This window comes from Centroberyx affinis, unplaced genomic scaffold, assembly GCF_046629955.1.
Source record: "Centroberyx affinis isolate AG114_WGS23_722 - 3 ecotype Tasmania unplaced genomic scaffold, CSIRO-AGI_Caff_v1 ptg002221l_1, whole genome shotgun sequence".
Classification (NCBI taxonomy): Eukaryota; Metazoa; Chordata; class Actinopteri; order Beryciformes; family Berycidae; genus Centroberyx; species Centroberyx affinis.
Genome location: NW_027280521.1, coordinates 1,339 through 18,968, shown reverse-complemented (window position 1 = coordinate 18,968; position 17,630 = coordinate 1,339). Strand labels below are relative to the sequence as shown.

The window sequence follows — 17,630 nt, the reverse complement described above, 5'->3', positions numbered from 1 at the left end:
GTTCACTTTTTGCTCTGTGAACTTAGTTGTACTGTTGTTTCCATAGAAACGCCATGGACGCTGGACTTTGCCAGACAGTCCCATATCCAGGCGAGCACTCGGCTTGTTCACCCCGTTCACTCCTCCCCATCTCTCAACCCTCTCCTTTCACTCCTCTGTGTTCCCTTCTTCTCCTCCCTCCATCTCTCCGTCTGTGATTGCACTCCTCCATTGTCTGGCTTGGCATTCCTTCAACTGAGGCTGTGGCTCTTCTCCCTTTAATCATTCCTCTGATTCAGAGTTTCTCTCAGTAAGTCCATGCGTTTGTAACTCAGAGGAGTTAGGGTTCATGTTCCAGGTCCAAGAACCACGAGAGTAGATATCATTTATAAATAAAACACGCTTTTATCTCATATGTATCTGGTTATTTGTTACATTTTCAAATACTCTTGCATTCCGGGTTAGGGTCTTCCACAAAAAAGTGCATGTTTTTCAAAAAGGCCATAGGGTTTTGTGAACTGTCTACAAATGCATAAAAAACGAATAGGTTGTGTTTCGTCCTCACTTGCCTCCTGAGCGCCTTAGCACCTGAGAAAAAGGAAAACATCTTGATGTCCTGCCTTCTCATTATCATCATCACTATCATCATCACCATAACTGCACCAAATAATGGGAAGATAGAGCAGATATATGAATATGTGATGCTTATGCTATTGATGCAGTGAATGCAGATGTTACCTGATGTCGGTCCATGTAATTTTCATTAAGGCCAAAGAATAAATGCTAAAGAGAAAAACAAAAAGAGGAACAAAAACTAAAGAAAACACAAGGGGTTTCATCAACAAGGTCAAAAAAGAGAAAGAAGAAAAAGAGTGTCAATAAGTTGATCTTGTAACACAAAAGCACAGGGCATCAGTAGATACACACTTCCTCACATTCTCTCCAGCTAATCTCTCTCTCATCAATATGCATGCTTCCCTATATCCAGCCACAACAGAAAGCATTCTCAGAAAGAAACAGGTAAAGATGCAATGTGTACCTTTTCCTCTATTTCCTTTATTTGTCTCTTTTGCATGTCAATCCTGTCCTCCAACTCTCTAATTCTCTGTAAGGCAAACAAAACAGGAATGGTTTAGATGGTCAAATGTGTGAAAACAGAAGTAAAAGACAGTGTACATTATACAGGATGGAATGTGCAACTTCATTCTCTATTCAACAGCTTTAAAACCATTTGGCCAAATCCCATATAAACCTCCCTATTGGTCAAAATGGTTATTAAACAGTTAATAAGGCAGTGAAGCCAGCTACTTCCGTATGTACTCCCAAATCCTGCTTCCTTCCCATCATGCCCTCTGTCTCCATGGTAGCTGTTGCTCAGCGTCAAGTAAGAATGAGCTGCCATGGCAACTGGAGAGCAGAACAATGAACAGTGGAGGTGACTCCATCTTTGAGATGTTAAACCTGAGCAGCTGATTCGCTGACTCTGGGATAACACATTGGCTTACACAGCTCTCCAAATTGTATTCTTGGCTACAGAAAATGTGTCTTATCTAGCTTCCTTTCAGTGTAGAAAAAAGGGACTCAAACCTTTGGCAAATGCACTAGGACAGGCATGAAATCCTGAAACTAAAATAGAAGCCTTTGCATTTTAATGAATCTGTTCCTAATGAATCTTATTGAATCTTTGGCGGTGTTGCAAAACAGCTATTTATCCACACCGATGCTGAGTGCTTCCACTGAACGCAGCTCATTCATAAAAAACCCCAAAGCAGCTTAGGTCCTAATCACTAGACCACAGAGTCAGCCAGGGGACCGGGGAAGTGTGTAAATAAAGATCAACTGGGGGGAATAGGTAACAGTTTTACTGGACTTTGAAGTGAGAGGAGATGCTGAATGTTGGACAGATTTTCCTTAGATATTCCCTAGATCTCTGGGCTACACTGCAGGTAAGTACACAATATACTGAGTTTCTCTAAATGCATATTTGATTAGTTAGTATATTTCATGTGTAGTTGTTTAATAATGCATTGTCAATGTCTTGTGTTTAGAGGTTAGGAGTACCATGTTAGTTATAAGTTAGGTATAAGAGATTCAAATGAAGTTCATGGTTGTTGATGTAGTCAATGCATATACTGTTCAAGCCATGGGTACAAGACTACTGTGAGGGCTGAGGAGTGGAGGGATACTCATACCATAATGATACAAACACACACACACAGAGCCACAGTGCCATTCTGTCTTTCTCTCACTCTACCATTTACACATATGCACTTGCCCCAAACAGTTACAGGTAGGACAGAGAGGGATACTGCATCTTTTTCTTAGCACCAGAGGTTTGTTGGGGTGAGAGGTTTCAGATGGGTACCAGGGGATCGGATTGAGAACGGGCAGGACTCTGTAACCTGACTGGGTTTGTTTTAAGCCTTACCTGGTGGGCCTGCTGTAGGAGCTCCATGCGCTCCTGTAAGATCTGACTGTCAAACTGCCGGCTCTGCCGGAGAATCTGACGCCGCAGATTGTCCACGGCAGGCCTCAGCTCCTCCCTCTGCCTGTCTGTCAGCGACTCGGCCGCCGCCCGGCCTGCCGGCTGCTCCTGCTGCAGAGCGTTATACAGCGTGGCCTCCAGCTCCTCGATCCTCTGCACAGCCAGCCACATACACACACACACAGGTACACAAGCACACACACACGTAGACGTGCACATGCGCATGCATATAAACGCAGGCATGCACAAGTACACACATGGATGCACGCACACCAACAGACACACATATGCACACAAACACACACATACATACACACACACACACACACACCACTGTGACCATGGCAGATATGGAGAACACTGTTCCCACTTTATATAAGGGATTATTTGGGCTAGGCAGTTACATGGTAACTACTAGTAATAACACTGACAGTGTTTTGATTCTCATTCTCCTACCATGTATTCCTGTGCGTGTCTAACTGTTCCAGTGCAGTTACCATGTAAACACTAAGCTTTAACCAACACAATATAAAGTGGGACCACAAACACAAACCAACACCGAAACAACTGACCAAATCAAATGGTTAAAATCATATGGAGAGTGATGTAAGTGTTGAGTTCTGCTGTCTGGGTACAGCCTGAGTCAGGTTTAAAGTAAGATGAGAGGGGAGGGAAGTTAATTCATAAGATCGCTCACTAATCTGATATCAAAAATCATAAAATCTGATGTCTGGAATTCTTCTCTTCACTCAGCAGTCCACTTGAATACAGCTAATATAGGATGATCATAAACACATTATATCTTCTTTTTTCTCCAGTTTGACAGATTAAAGCAGTGATTGGCCTTCTTTGAGATAAGAGAGCGTTAGGCCAGTGAACGAGCAGCCAAATACCTCAGCCAATTCAGTGGCTGGTATTGTTCAGAGCATTTAGACTTCACTAGTAAAAGATGCAGTATCCCGACACAATATGACAAATTTTACCTTCATGGCGCACATTGGAGTTATGATGTTTAATGGGGTCCCAAATGTTTATGTTTCATGCTTGAGTGACAACGTTCCACCTGTGCATTCCTGAATCACTGTATCATGAACCGTTCTGCTTTGTAAGTAACCATGATTAATGTTGTTATTTACAAAAATGATTGTGTTTTGGCTATTAGTCTATAAGATACAGGCGTTACAGGTGTAACCCCGCTGTACCATACTGCTCCAGGCTCCGTACCATGTAGGCCTGGTCCAAGGCCTGCTTCCTATAGTCCAGCTCTTCCTCCAGGAAGCCCTTCTGCTTACTGAACATCTTCTGCAACAAGATATGACATTATATAACACAGGACATGGTATCACAAGAGGAAGGTACACTGTATAGAGTGAGGAATACAGGGTGGGCTAAATTTAGCAGCCTGGGTGGTCTTTTTGACGTAAGTGGAGCAGTGGAAAACAAGCATATAAATAGCTTGCTTTGTGTGTAAAACAGTTATAACTCTATGCATGCTGTGGGAATAAATCAAAGTCAGGGACGCTCTATTTGGGCGACGGACTGTCCCTGAACAAGTTTGTTTTGCATCTGCTTCCAGTCACACAGCACCTCAGAACACTTGAAGATGTGTGTATTCTGATGCTAAATCTGCCTTTCACCTTGTCCTTTTCCAGGTCAATCATCTTCTGGGTGAGGGCGGCTTCTGTGTTGTCTATCTGCTTCAACCACTGGAGAGGGACAGGGGGAGGGAGGAGGAGGAGGAGGAGAGGTGGCGGATTAATGTTTTGTGAAAGAAGCTAAAAGGTGGCATGAGTTAGTTAGAACTTCCAGATTTAGAAACAAAACTAGAATCTGTGTGTTGTGGTCACAAGTAAATTGGTTCAACAGAAATGAACCAAATGCACCAGCTGCAGTGGGAGCCAGCAGTGCTATGGCGGCGTTTGTCCACAGTGTGTCAGCAGAGATGCAGCAGCCAGGTTACGACTGAGAGGGATTTCCACTGACCTTTTCACACAGAGAGAGCACCGTCCCCGCCTGGATCACCGCTACCTGCTCCTCATTACGTAGATTCTACAGAAAACACCATACGCAGGTAGTGTTAACACAGAGGATGAAGCTCTGACCGGGCTATTAAAGGCAGTGGAGCTCATAGTAATAATCCACCAGCAGTATCAGTGTGTTTGAACTCACCCCGTTATCTCCCAGGATATCCAGTTTCTTCATCAGCTCAGGAATTATTACGTCCTGCACAGAACCACATATATCAGGTTGAGTGTGTGTAGGAGAATGTTAATACACACAAATTTAATTTTTTTTGTGTATGTGTGTGTGTCACCTTGACCCCCTCCTGGTGACAGTAGATCTGCAGGGCACTGCTGCTGTTCTCTGGGAAGGCAGACATGTGGAGACTGAGGGCGGGAGATCTGCGCTCCCTCTCCTACAAGGAGGATACACCATGTTAATCCTCCACACACACACACCTAAAACACATCAACCAAACTGACAAGGTTTCTACCTGCCTATTAAATAAATGTAATGGTCTATACCACTGGTGGTGGTGAGCAGTGAGACAGATTGTGAATGACTGATTGTGATCCACATATACTGATTGTGAATAACAGTATATACGGATTGCGAAGGGTGTAAATGAGGGATGAAGTGTACTTACATGGTACTGAAAGCATGGTCAGGATCTGTCAAACTGAGGGAGGGGGAAACCCATAGGTTTAAATGGGAGAAGGAAACCAAAGCAACAGGGAGGGGGGTTGAAAACACATGCTGAAACTCAAGACTGAGAATGTGTGATTTCACATGGATGGCATTCTCTATGGATGCAGTTCTCTCCGTATTATTCAGATAGAACAGCAACAAACATACATGTAGATGCAATATGAACTCATATGAGTGATGTGTGTTGCAATTACCATTCGGTCAGGTTGCCTACTTCCTTTACACATATTGTATGTATATTGAAACCTAAAGGTTAAGGAAAAAAATACTGAAGAGATAAATAACAATCCGAGTAGGTTTCAACAGCCTGGGCCCCTAGAGGATTGTTATTACAGTACAGGATTATATTACAGTTTACTGTTGGACCTGCATGGTGCATGGACCTCAAACATTAACTTGGGGAAAATGTCAACAAAACTTATGGCATGCATGCAAAGATGAGAGACAAAATGAACAAAGATGGGGTTGGATGGTGAACTTAAATACATTTTTTTATTCCATTAAAAATTATATTCATCGCAACACAACATTCTTGTACATCTTTCAATAAAAAATATTCCAGTTCGGTGAGAGGGGGGTTCAGGCAGTCGCCATGCAAAACAAGGAGACGCGGGGGCATACAGTGGAACACTCAGAGGCGAGTGTATGTGTGTCTGTCTGTCTGTCTGTCTGGTCAGTCACTGTATGTAGGTCTTGCGTCTGGAGGTGAGGCTGTTGGTATCGCCCCCTGGTGACAGTTTGACGGTGGTACACTCTCTTACTTCCAGCTCCAGCACCCTGAACTCCAGCAGTTCATTCTGGTCCCGCGCGTCCTGAACCTCCGCCTGCAGCCGCGACTCAGCCTGCTGCAACACACACATCTACACACACACACACACACACACACACACATATACACCCTCATGAGACTCAGCATAACATACTGAATAGGCATATTCAGGCATATAAAAAAAACAAAAAAAACAACCCTCAACGATTGCTACTTATTCCTATTAAAAGGCTTAGCTGATGAAGACTGTGATGCACAGTTGGTTCGCTACTGTTGACAAAATGTACTTACTGTAAGTCGCTTTGGAGAAAAGCGTCTGCTAAATGACGTAATGTAATGTAATGTAGTAATGAATGATATACAGAGCAAGCCAAAAATAATAATTGTGCGGAATTGCCTGATAACATGTAATTAGAGGTCTTTCTGACACAAATTAGATGGTTTGGGGGTTTTGCAACAAGTGGAATATTCTGAATAATGACTGTAATGGTAGAGTATTTCAGTGTTTTTCAGTTAGCTAAGCATGATGCCAATTCCACAGTAGCTTTGAATCTGCTCCAAGACTGTACTGTAATTTTGCTAGCCTTCTATCCATAAAGAGGGTCATATATCAATGAAGGGCTGACACTAAGTGTACAGGGGGGCTGCAGGATCTCGATATCAATGCTCCAGATAAAGCGATGTGCTGATATTGAGAATGGTCAAATGCCATTTACCTTCTCGTGAAGTTCCTGGTTGGTCCTGAGCAAGTACTGCTTCTCCTCCACCCATTTGGAGTCCTGCCATCACAACCAAACACATCATCAAGAAACACACTGATAGATACACATCAAATAACGAGAAGAAGAAGAACCAAGACAGAGGATCCCCTAACAGCAGGGTGTAATGAGTTCAACTGTCAGCAACACCACCAATCAACCCAGAGCCTACCAAATCATAACAGTGACCATCTACCGTCATGCCACATGACACATGCAAACGCAGACACAAACAGACAGGGACAGAATGGCAGTAACACAAGTTTATTGATCCAGAGAAAGAAAGTCCACTCCCAAGATTACAGAGGAGAAAAAGCTGCATTCACAGTCATCAAGTGTTCACAACAGCAGCAGAACAGAAGGCATTCTGAGGTGAATCACAGCGGTGCAACAAAACACTTGCAGACAGTGCTGGATCAAGCCACAGTGGAACAGGCAACAGGCAGTGAACATGCAGTGACAAAAAACTGAGGAAAAATGGAAAACTAAGGAGAGCGATATGAACAACACAGTATAATAATATATCCAATGTTTCTCATAATATTTAATAAAGGTAACAACTAAAGTGGCCCATAGCAGCATCTTTTTCTATCAACTTAACACAATAGTCAATGCCTAAAAGGTATTGCACATCACTCAATCAGTTTGGTTCTCAGTCAAAGGACTGATTTATGATGACTTTCCCAAGTTTTAAATAAACTAAAATCAACTTAAACTTGCATCTTCATATTTGTAATACCGCAGATATGATTTAATCAAAGTTTTTGCAAGTATCAATCTATTTATTAAATGATCGATATGGATCAAAGTTGGTTCGGCCTCTTCTCCAAGGTCAACAGCACTGAAGGGCCCAGAAAGAAAAAGGAACCAACAACGGGGAAAGAGAGAGAGGGGGAGGAGGAGGAGCATGCAGGCGCAGAGCTGTGACATCACACAGGCGGGAGGTGACGTCACAAGATTCTGCGGCAGACCCGGTCGGCATAGCGCCAGGCCAGGAGCAGAGCGGCCAGACAGACAAGGAGGAGGGCCAGTGAGAGCAGGAGCAGGGGCCTCCTGTCCACGCCCTTCGTCTTTGTTACCTGCCCCCTCTCGGCCAGGGCCTTCTCCAGGTCGGCGATCTTGGCCTGGCAGCTGCTCAGCTCGGCCTGCAGCTGCTCGCGTGTCTGTGGGAGGCAAGATCAGCCAATCAGGGACTAGTGTGGGAATCGGCATGGCAACTGTGGGAGAGATTCTAATTGTTATTGCATTGTATTCTAGAAAAAACTATAAAAGGTATACTTAAGCAAAACGTGAATCCTACTATTCACTATACTTGGAAGTTATATTCATGCTTTGGTTACAGCAAAGGGTGCATGGGTCACAAGTAAGCATCACTTTGTTATTGCGAGGTTGTTGTCTAACCCAAGTGATCATACAAACCCTGGCCTCCCTCTCAGCATCCAGAGATCCACCCGTCTGCTCCTGCAGGAGGGCGTAGGCCCGCTGGAGAGCCTGGTACTCCCTGGTCAGCTGACGGAAACGCAGCTCTGACTCCTCACGGGAAACACTCTGTGGTGATGAAGAGAGGCGGGGTGAAACACACACACACACACCAAAACACCAACTGCACTTCAACTGTTCACCTTAATTTATTTGTAAGCCCACACCCCACCAAAAACTGCTCTCATCTCACTTACTATAAATTATGTTCAATGTTCTGTCTCATTTCTGTCCTATACTTATATATAACATATACCACATGCTGTACGTCCAGTTTCTTTCGATATAGACAGAGGAATTTCTTACATCTTCCAAGTCTTCCTCTGGAGTGGCGGGGGTGCGGTCGGTGAGGTCAGTGTTATAGGAGGTCAGAGAGGAGGTCTCCGAGTCGACCGACTCCTCATCAAATCCAAAATATGTCTCCACAACATGCCTCTGCAGAGAGGAGGAGGAGAGGGGGAAAGAAGATTTAATTCAAAAACTCATCTGAGATTATGCACTTATGACTAACACACAGACACACCCGAACACACACTTGCCACACTGCACAAAAACAGGCACCATTAACATCAGCTTCAAACTCCTATTGCCAATTCTCTATAGAAAGCTAATCTGCATGTTCGAAAATTCAACCTTCCAAATCACATCACACATTATTTTAGATTTATGAGTTTACATTGTCAACCCAATAAAGCCCTATACCCCCCCCACACACACACACTTCATATGTCTGATTACATTCCCAAAAAAATGCAAAATTATATCCAGACACAGGACTGATGCTTCCTTTTGTACAGTAATAAGTTTATTCACCAACATTTCATCTAAAGCTGATCTAAACCAGGCACCATTACACCTGAGCAAAACAACAAAACAAAGCATCAATCCAGCATGCGGATACATTTTCAGTCCTGTCATTTAGGCTACATCGAGTCAAGTAAGCCGGGTCATATTAGTTCAACTTTCTGTATGTGCGTTCACTTCTTTCTTACTATTAATGTCTTTCCAACCCCACACAGTCCTTACCATCGTGTTTATAAGTCATCTCCTGGCAACCAGAGAAGTAGAGACAGACTAGAGCGCACAGGCAGATAAAGGAGGAGAAGTAGAGGATGAGGAGGAGGTACTCCGTCATATTGGAACTAGACTAAAAACGCCAACGCCGAGCTATATAGGACCTTCCCAAAATACATCTATCATGCTCGGATCGATACCGGCCGGTCTATACTGTGTACTGCAGGCCTCGAGACAATGAAGAGCTAATCTACTCCTTCAGGAAAACGAAAGACTGTGTTCTGCTTCTCGTCTCCCAGTTCATGTAATCAGTTTGCGCATTAAATTCCCAACAAAAGAGAGACAAATTTCCAAGTGCAAGTGCCCAACCCTGCATCCACCTTGCCAAAGTGACAGACTGCTTCCAACAGGAGGAAATGTGGGAGAAAATGTGTCGCTCATCTACAAACTCCTCCTCTCCTAGCAACATCACAGACTCTGCAACCTCCCCTGATGTCCCAGCCCAATCACTGACACACACACACACACACCTATCTCAGCAATTATCTTGTCTCTAAAAGAGCCACTTCTAATTAGAGATCCTCTTCCCTCTCTCCCTCCTTATTCACACACAGGGAACCACAAATACATGCAGAAGCCAACTGCTGCACACAGCTTTCTAGTTGTGATGAATGCATTGCTGAACTTACAGTAATACTAAAGACACAGTGAAATAATCATGGCAGAACAAAGCATTTTCCACTAGCTGTGGGAATGGTGTGTGTGTGTTTGTGTGTGCATGTATATGTGTGTGTGTGTACTGCAGTATGGTGCTCTCAGCTGTGAGGGATGCTGTCATTATTGTCTCCTGAGCCCAATTAGACACAGACACACACACACACACACACACACACACACACACACACGCAATCAAAATCCCAATAAAGCAGAACTTGGGTATCAGTCAACCACAGATAGGGTGGTTGCTTAGTGACAACACCACTGGACTAACTAACACACACACACACACACACACACACACACTATAGAAGACATAGGTGGAACAGGCACAACAGGCAAAACAAAGCGATGATTACAACAAATTAGGGCTGAATGATTTTGAAAAAATATCTAATTGCATTTATTTTGATTGATATTGCAATTGCGATATGATTTGCGATATTAGAGGGAATGATAATTTTTACATCATTATTCTTATTTTCATTGAAAAACGTATTAAAATGATTATGGTGTGATTTTTGCGGGGATCTGTACCAAACAAAGATGTTTTCTTAAGTCTGCAGATGATGTGTAGGCCAGGACATCTCTGCAGCATGACAATATTTAATTTAAAATGGTATTTTGACACACATTTTGCCTTTAACAAATATTGCCATTTTGTGATTTCGATTAAATTTCGATAAATTGTTCAGCCCTACAACAAATGACAACAAAAGTGTCTATCTGTGCACACACATACACACTTACTTTAGATAGTTTGAGAGGTTTCCTCCTGTTCTTTTTGTTGATCACTAATCGATCACGTTCCTGAGGAGAAAATACAACAGATAAGCGTCTCAGACTTCCTTGGCATGGCCAGGGAAGGTTAAGGTTAAGATACTACTTTGTGAGTTGCACTGTTTAGTCAAAAAATGAGCCATCATCAAAATATTGAATGACATGTGGAAGTGTTAATGTTGTCCAGTGCGTCTTCAAATGAGAACATGATAAAGGTCTAAATATATGAGCATGGACTAATTAAGGAAGATTCCAAATTCTACTGATTATTTGGATGGAGTGATAATCTTAGGCATTGGACAGTGAACAGTATAATCAGAAGGAGAGAGTGTGTGGGTGGAAGCGCTACATAATGAGAGAATTAGCAGCTACTGATTAGCTGTTTGGGACGAGAGGAGCTGAGGAGAGGAGGTGAGGAGGATGTAGAGAGAGAGAGAGAGAGAGAGAAATGAAGGTGAAGGTGAGTGGGTGAGTGAGAGAAGGTCTGGAAAAATACAACAACCATGACATGGAACTTCTGTTTAACAAATCTATTAGTTGTGGTTTTACTCCAATATAATATTCCACATTGCATTAGCCAAGTTACAGACCATTTCTTTCCATGAACGCCCACTGATCCCCTGTGAAAATGTATGGTCAACGGGGAAAAATGTACAATCTGTTCCCTCAATCTGCTTTTGATGTGGGGCCAAGGTGGAGAGGAGCCACTTGGATTTAGGGACAAGTACTTTTACAAGTCTTCATCCATGCCACCATTTTTTTAGGCGAGTCCTCTATGATTTTCAAAAGAAGTTTGAGCTCTCATGAAAGAAATACTGATAGGGGATCCAGAAATAGAAACAGTGACATTTTCAAAGATTCTACCAACTACACTGTACTAAACTCTCTCTGATATAGGGCAACTGCAGAATATTTATGCTCCTTGTACTATTGAACTGAATGAATGGGGGTGTGTGTTAGGATTAAGGTTAGTAAATGTTGGTGTCCCCCCATCTATACGCACACCCACCACACCAACACTCACTATACTACAGTGGCATTATTACACCTACATTTAATTAATATCCACACCAAACCATGCTAACAAGTCGTTGAGTAGAATCCTGACCTGCGTGAGCTCGTCGATGATGCCACGTTGCTCGGCAACCTGCAGCTTGAGGAACTCCACTTCCTGCTCCTCGTGGGCGTGGCTTAGGTCCGTCAGCGAGCTCGGCCGCTTCAGCTGGGGCTGATGGGACTGCTGCGACTGGGGCCGCGAGGAGGAGGCCCTCTCCTTCTGAGGGAGGGAGACAAAGACGGAGACCACATGATGCTTGTACTGAGAACAGTTGTATTTAATTATTGCTCATGCTTTTCCTCACATGGCCACTGGAGGTCTTGCTTTCACAGTGTTCACATTCTCAATGACAACAAAAATCAAAAATTGAATCCAGTACAGCTGAACTTGTCTGAACTTCTCCACTGATAAAAAAAAACATCTATTCCTTTTTTTCTACTATTTAAACTTTGTATTTATCTTTAGTTAACAGCAAGAGAAAAAGGAGACAGGAATAGCAGAGTAAGAGTAAAAAATCACGGGTGCCTCTCACCATCTCTGCGTTCTCTCGGCTCAGGTTCTTGAGTTTCTCCTCCATGCGCTGCAGCGTCTGCAGGAGGTCGTCATTCTTCTTGGACAGCCGCTTGTTCTTCTCAAACAAGGGCTTCATCTGGCTCTCCGCCTCTCGCACCCGCTTCAGCTGGACAGAGGAAGGAAAACAAAAGGGAAGAGGGGAAGATCGTAATCTTAATCATTGTCTTCTAGTGACAGGGGGTTTCCAGTTTTAGCCTGATTGGCAAGATCAAGGTTAGACGGTTTAGAGAAGGAGTGCAAGCCAATGGACTGCCCTGATAAATATAACAATACAAGTTTGTGTATGTATGTGCGTTTCCACATATGTGTATTTGTGTGTATGTCTCCATCCCCTGCGTGCATGTACACAGGCGTGCGTGTTGCTCACAAGTTCGTTCCTCTCGTCGGCCAGCAGCGCATTCCTGTCCTCCAGCTTCCTGATGACCGAGTGCAGCTCCGCTATCTTCAGCTGGAACCTCCTCATGTCGCGCTCCTCCACCTCCTGCGGGGCAGGGGGGAGAGGGGAGGAGGAGGAGGAAGACAAAAACTGAGAAAGGGAGGACATGCAGGCAGGCGGTGGAGGTGGATGGGAGGAGAGGGAGGAGGTATTGAGATGGAGGATGAGTTGGCGTTTTGCAGTGTGATTGATCACCTGCGTGCCAAAGCAATGTACGTTCCATGGGTGGCGCTTTGCATGCATGTGTGTACTATATGTGCATGTCCGTCTCATTGGAAGTGTGCATGCCTGCAGATACATTGTTGGATGAATCTGAATGTGTTTTATACATATGCTATACACACACATATATATATATATATATATATATATGCATGTACACCATGAGTGTGCATGTGCATGTGCATGTGCGTGTGTGTGTGTGTGTGTGTGTACCTGGTTGTTGAGCAGGTCAGGAGTGTCCCCCAGCCCAGGCACCACCTCTCTCTTGGGGCTGCCGTGGTTGTGTCTCTCGGCCTCTCGTACATGGCCCAGCTGCTCGTCCAGGGCTTCCTTCTGGAGCTGCAGCTTCTGTGCGTAGCCGGCCTGCGCCCCCAGCTCCCTCTCCAGGGCGCACACCACCCGGTCCTTCCCCTTCAACTCATCCATCTGGAAACAGAATGGGGGGGGAATAGCGTGGTGGATGGTAGATGGTGAGAAGAGTAAAAAGGAAAGACATGGTAAGATCCTGTATAGTCACAATATTTCCCATTACATTAGTTTAGACTTCTGTGAAATTTTGCAAAAAGTGAGCTTGATCCATTTTTTGTCACACAAAAGTTTTACTTTCAGTGCGTGAATAGTCAGAGAATAAATCAAGTAAATTCTATTTCTGTGCGACTTATGTACAAAAATGTGCGCTTGGTGTGAAACAGCTTTTACCTTCCATTTCATTTGACTTTCATTCCTTCCCTGTCTACACCGTCAACCTAACAAGCTTTGTGCTCTATAGCTCAGGAACAGAATAAGGAACTAACAAAGTATGTTGGCGACAAATATTGTTCTCTGGCTCTAATTAATTCATGAAGCTTTGTTCTTGCTCTGAGTTAACACGACTTCCTCTACAACTGTCCGCACTTCCACTCCCCCCCGTCTTTTGTTGTTTCTCTCCTGGTATTTCCTGCATTCCTGACTCTCTATCAATCAGCCAAGTTTTATACATATAACCTGTCAGCTTCCAAGTTGGTTAAATATATATATATAGAAGTCCCCTTCCTCATCCTCAACATTCCCTTGATATCAATAATGCCTTTTGTTGTGTCCTTGCTGTATATAATGTGGTTAATGGGTAACTGCAGTAGGTATATAGTGCTTTATCTTTGCAGATAAGCTGAAGCACACAGTGAGATAAAAGTCAGGCCAAGGCAGACAGTACAGCAATTAGCCTCCAACCTGCACACTACGTCAATGAGATAAAGCCTGAGCTGGAACTGAGCTTCAGCAAGAAGGACAATGGGTGTCAGTGTGTTGGGAACTCATGGTGACACTCAAAGTTGTCCATTATCGCTGTCTTTAACTGTGGCTGTACACTGCATTCATATTTAGTGTCTTTAGGTAACATGCAGCGTGTGGTCTCACCAGTCGGCGGATGTCTCTCTCACAGTCCCGCTTGATGCGATGCACCTCATCCTGGTGCTGCTGGTAGGCTGTGCGGAGGTCGGCTGCTTTGGCCTTGTCTGCTTGCAGCGCGTTGGCCAGCGCCTCCTCAGCCTGTTTCCTGGCTGTCTTCTGCTCCTGGACCTGAGAGAACACACACACACACACACACACACACAGACATGACAAAAACAACAAAGAGACCCATGTGCACACAGATGTAAACATAAGTTGAATGCCATCAAACAATGGTAATGATAGATGCCCCGTTTGTCTGAAAAGGCAACAGTGAAACAATAGCCTGGCAGCAAGTGCTTTCCCATACTGCTTCCTGTTTTTAACAAAAGTTTGCACAGTCCCACATCAGCAGTCATACACATACACGTGTGTGTGTGCTCACATAGTCAGAGAGTGCGGTGAGGATGCCAACTTTTTTTACAGAAAAAAAAAAATGTGAAGCTCTTCATCCAAGAACCACATACGGTGCATTGAAAAAGTGTTCAACCCCCTCGACTTTTGTTGATGATGTTACAGCCCAAATTCAAAATGGATTACAATTAGGATTTGTTGTCACTGATATAGACATAGTAACCCACCTCCTGCTGTAGCTTTAGCCTCTCCCCATCGAAGGCCCTCCTGGCCTCCTCCCGGGCCTCTCCCAGCAGGGCGTTCTTGAGCTTGTCGGCCGCCCCGTCCCTCAGCGCGTTCACCAGCCCCTGGAGCCTCTGCACCTCTCCGTCCCGGATCTTGATGGCCCGGGCCAGCTCGACTTCGTGCTGCCGCGCCAGGCCCTCGCGGGCGCCCGCTAGCTCGCGCAGCTTCTCCTCGTGGAGTTTGGCGCGCAGGTCGGTGAGCGCGACGGCGTGCTTGTGCTGCTCCAGCTCCCGAGCCTGCCGCTGCTCCTGGAGCCGCTCGCGAAGCTTACACACCTGGGAGAGAGACAGAGAGTATTGTCAATGTAGGGTTGGGCAATGACATACATCCTCCTGTCAACCAATCATCATCACATATATCACCGGTCCCCGATGTATTCACCCATTCATCCAGACAGTGTGTGGCACGGCGTTAAGGCTACCTTGTGTGTAGGCTTGAATAAATTTCAAATCAACTTGAGCATATTTTTTGTCCCTGCATGTGCCTCCCCATTTGAGTGTCTTACACTCAGCTACATTTTAAATGACCAAAGACCAAGGTCATTTAAATCAGCAAAAATTGGCAGGGAAATTTCCATCTGACCTATTCATCCAATTGTCCAACCCTGATTACCTACGCCAACAGAGTTGGGCGGGGGTTATGTTTTCGTCCCATTCCGTCTGCCTATTTGTCTGTTAGCAGGATATCTAAAAAAGTTATGAATGCATTTGCACAAAACTTTGTGGAAAGGTCGGTCATGGGACAAGGAAGAACTGATTAACTTGGCCAAAGGGGGGTGTGATGGTGGGTGTGGCGTCTCATAAAAAGATAACTTCTGAATGGATTTACATAACACTATCAAACTTTGTGTGTCTATCAGCAGACAGAAGAAGAGGCAAACCCTTGATTATTGTCCCAATAAAACAACATGGGGGCACTGGAGAGCTCTTTTCCAGTTTAGAGATAACCACCCTGCCAATTTTTCCAAACCTTGGTCCAGCGGTAGAAGGGCAGCTCTAATGGCCACTTAACAGCTATAGAGCTGATGTTGCATGGTGTTGCGATAATTATCTAAAATGCTTAAAAATGGCTAGAACTCCCATTTCAAGTCCAGAACTCTTCCTAAGTTAAAACATTAGTATTGTGTTGTTTAAAAATGAATATGAACTTGTTTTCTTTGCATCATTCGAGGTCTGAAAACACTGCATCTTTTTTGTTATTTTGAGTTGTCATTTTCTGCAAATAAATGCTCTAAATGACAATATTTTTATTTGGAATTTGGGAGAAATGTTGTCAGTAGTTTATAGAATAAAACAAAATGTTAATTTTACTCATTTTACTCAAACACATACCTATAAATAGTAAAATCAGAGAAACTGATAATTTTGCAGTGGTCTCTTAATTTTTTCCAGAGCTGTATGTCGCACTGTACAGCCCTGCATATCTTGTTAACTACATAGCTGAGTGCCATCTAGGTGCCAGTGTTAAATTAAGTGTGTTTGATATCCTTATACCCCTTCTTCCATATGCCATCTTGCAGATGCTTTTATCCAAAGCGTATTACAATACCACAAGTGCATACATTTTTAGCATGGTGGCCCCAGTGGGAATTGAACCACTAACCCTGGCAGTGCTAGTGCCGTACTAAGAACAACCATGAAGGATGCGGGAAAGGGCGAACAGTTCCCTGGGATTCAAAACAGTAGGAAAATAAGGATAGAGGAGAAACTTCTCATTCAAGCTATTATTATCATTGCTACCTGAGGGGACGTGTGCATGTATAGACATATTAGCTGTTCCCATGTAAGCAATTTCATCTTTGCGACTGTTAGTCTGAGTAAATAGAACTACTTCTCTACCAAAACGATCATCATCAATATCTCCCCAATTTCCACCCCCTCCCTCTCTCCTCTCTCCTCCTCCTCCTCCTCCTCCTCCTCCTCCTCACCTTGCCCCGCTCCTGCTGCAGTTCTATCTGGACGTCCATGAGCTTGCTCCTCAGCTCCTCGTTGGTAGCCTGCACCGAGTCGGCCATCGCCTCCGATTTCTCCGGCTTCCTTCCCTTCTTAAGGGGTGGGGCCGACGGGGGCGTGGTCGATGACATAGCACTCTGGCCGCCCAGTCAGGACGGACATAGAGTGGCGGGTTTGGGGAAACGGAGGAGAGAGTCAGACGCTGCTCTTCCTCCCTGCACGGCTGACCCCGCACATCATCATCATCATCGTCGTCGTCAAGTCTACATCATGGCTGGAGGGTGCTGAGCGTTCTATGAGAAGAAAGAGAAAGACAGACAGACAAACAGAGAAAGGAAACAAGAAGGGAAAGGATGGAAAAAGGGTGAGTCAGTGTTAAAAACTGGGTTACACCAAACTACACACAGCATAACACTTCTGCACAATAGTCCGGGCCCAAAGCAACATGACGCACCATAGCCTGGGGAAAACAGCCTATTTTTGGGACTAACATTCACACAATCTCCTCTCTCGCCCTCTGTCTCTCTCTCTCACACACATACACATGGATCCAGCTCTGGCAGCTCACTGGTCATTTATCATAATCCCATTCCACTCCCTGGGCTGTGCTTAGAAGCTCCACAGTGCATGAAA

The 17,630-nt window shown here is 44.4% G+C and overlaps 1 protein-coding gene across 7 annotated transcripts; it reads right to left on the bottom strand.

Moving 5' to 3' along the window:
* Window positions 1-742: 742 nt before the first annotated feature.
* Window positions 743-17,284, bottom strand: jakmip1 (janus kinase and microtubule interacting protein 1). Of its 7 annotated transcripts, none has more exons than XM_071532607.1 (21): window positions 16,973-17,284; window positions 14,988-15,320; window positions 14,374-14,535; window positions 13,192-13,404; window positions 12,688-12,801; window positions 12,280-12,426; window positions 11,799-11,966; window positions 10,661-10,720; window positions 8,486-8,614; window positions 8,120-8,248; window positions 7,780-7,863; window positions 6,659-6,721; window positions 5,935-6,033; window positions 4,779-4,880; window positions 4,634-4,687; window positions 4,448-4,513; window positions 4,102-4,170; window positions 3,689-3,766; window positions 2,408-2,617; window positions 1,019-1,084; window positions 743-793 (listed from the first exon to the last, which is right to left on the bottom strand). In XM_071532607.1, the coding sequence occupies exons 1-21, from the start codon at window positions 17,126-17,128 to the stop codon at window positions 743-745; spliced, it is 2,553 nt and encodes an 850-aa protein (XP_071388708.1). In that variant the 5' UTR covers window positions 17,129-17,284. The 7 variants fall into 7 exon arrangements, with proteins under 7 accessions (XP_071388708.1, XP_071388709.1, XP_071388711.1 ...); XM_071532608.1 differs by having other exon boundaries at window positions 10,661-10,754; window positions 11,803-11,930; XM_071532610.1 differs by having other exon boundaries at window positions 10,661-10,754; window positions 11,803-11,930; window positions 12,688-12,798.
* Between the last annotated feature and the right edge of the window lie 346 nt (window positions 17,285-17,630).

Bases quoted from the DNA above. Each gene is read 5' to 3' on its own strand.
- jakmip1 (XM_071532607.1), bottom strand. From the start codon at position 17,128: ATGTCATCGACCACGCCCCCGTCGGCCCCACCCCTTAAGAAGGGAAGG. The intron at 8,249-8,485 runs GTAAGAAATTCC...TCATCACCACAG, and splicing joins CAGAGGAAGACTTGGAAGAT to AGTGTTTCCCGTGAGGAGTC. The intron at 2,618-3,688 runs GTACGGAGCCTG...CTGGCTGTGCAG, and splicing joins CCTTGGACCAGGCCTACATG to AGGATCGAGGAGCTGGAGGC.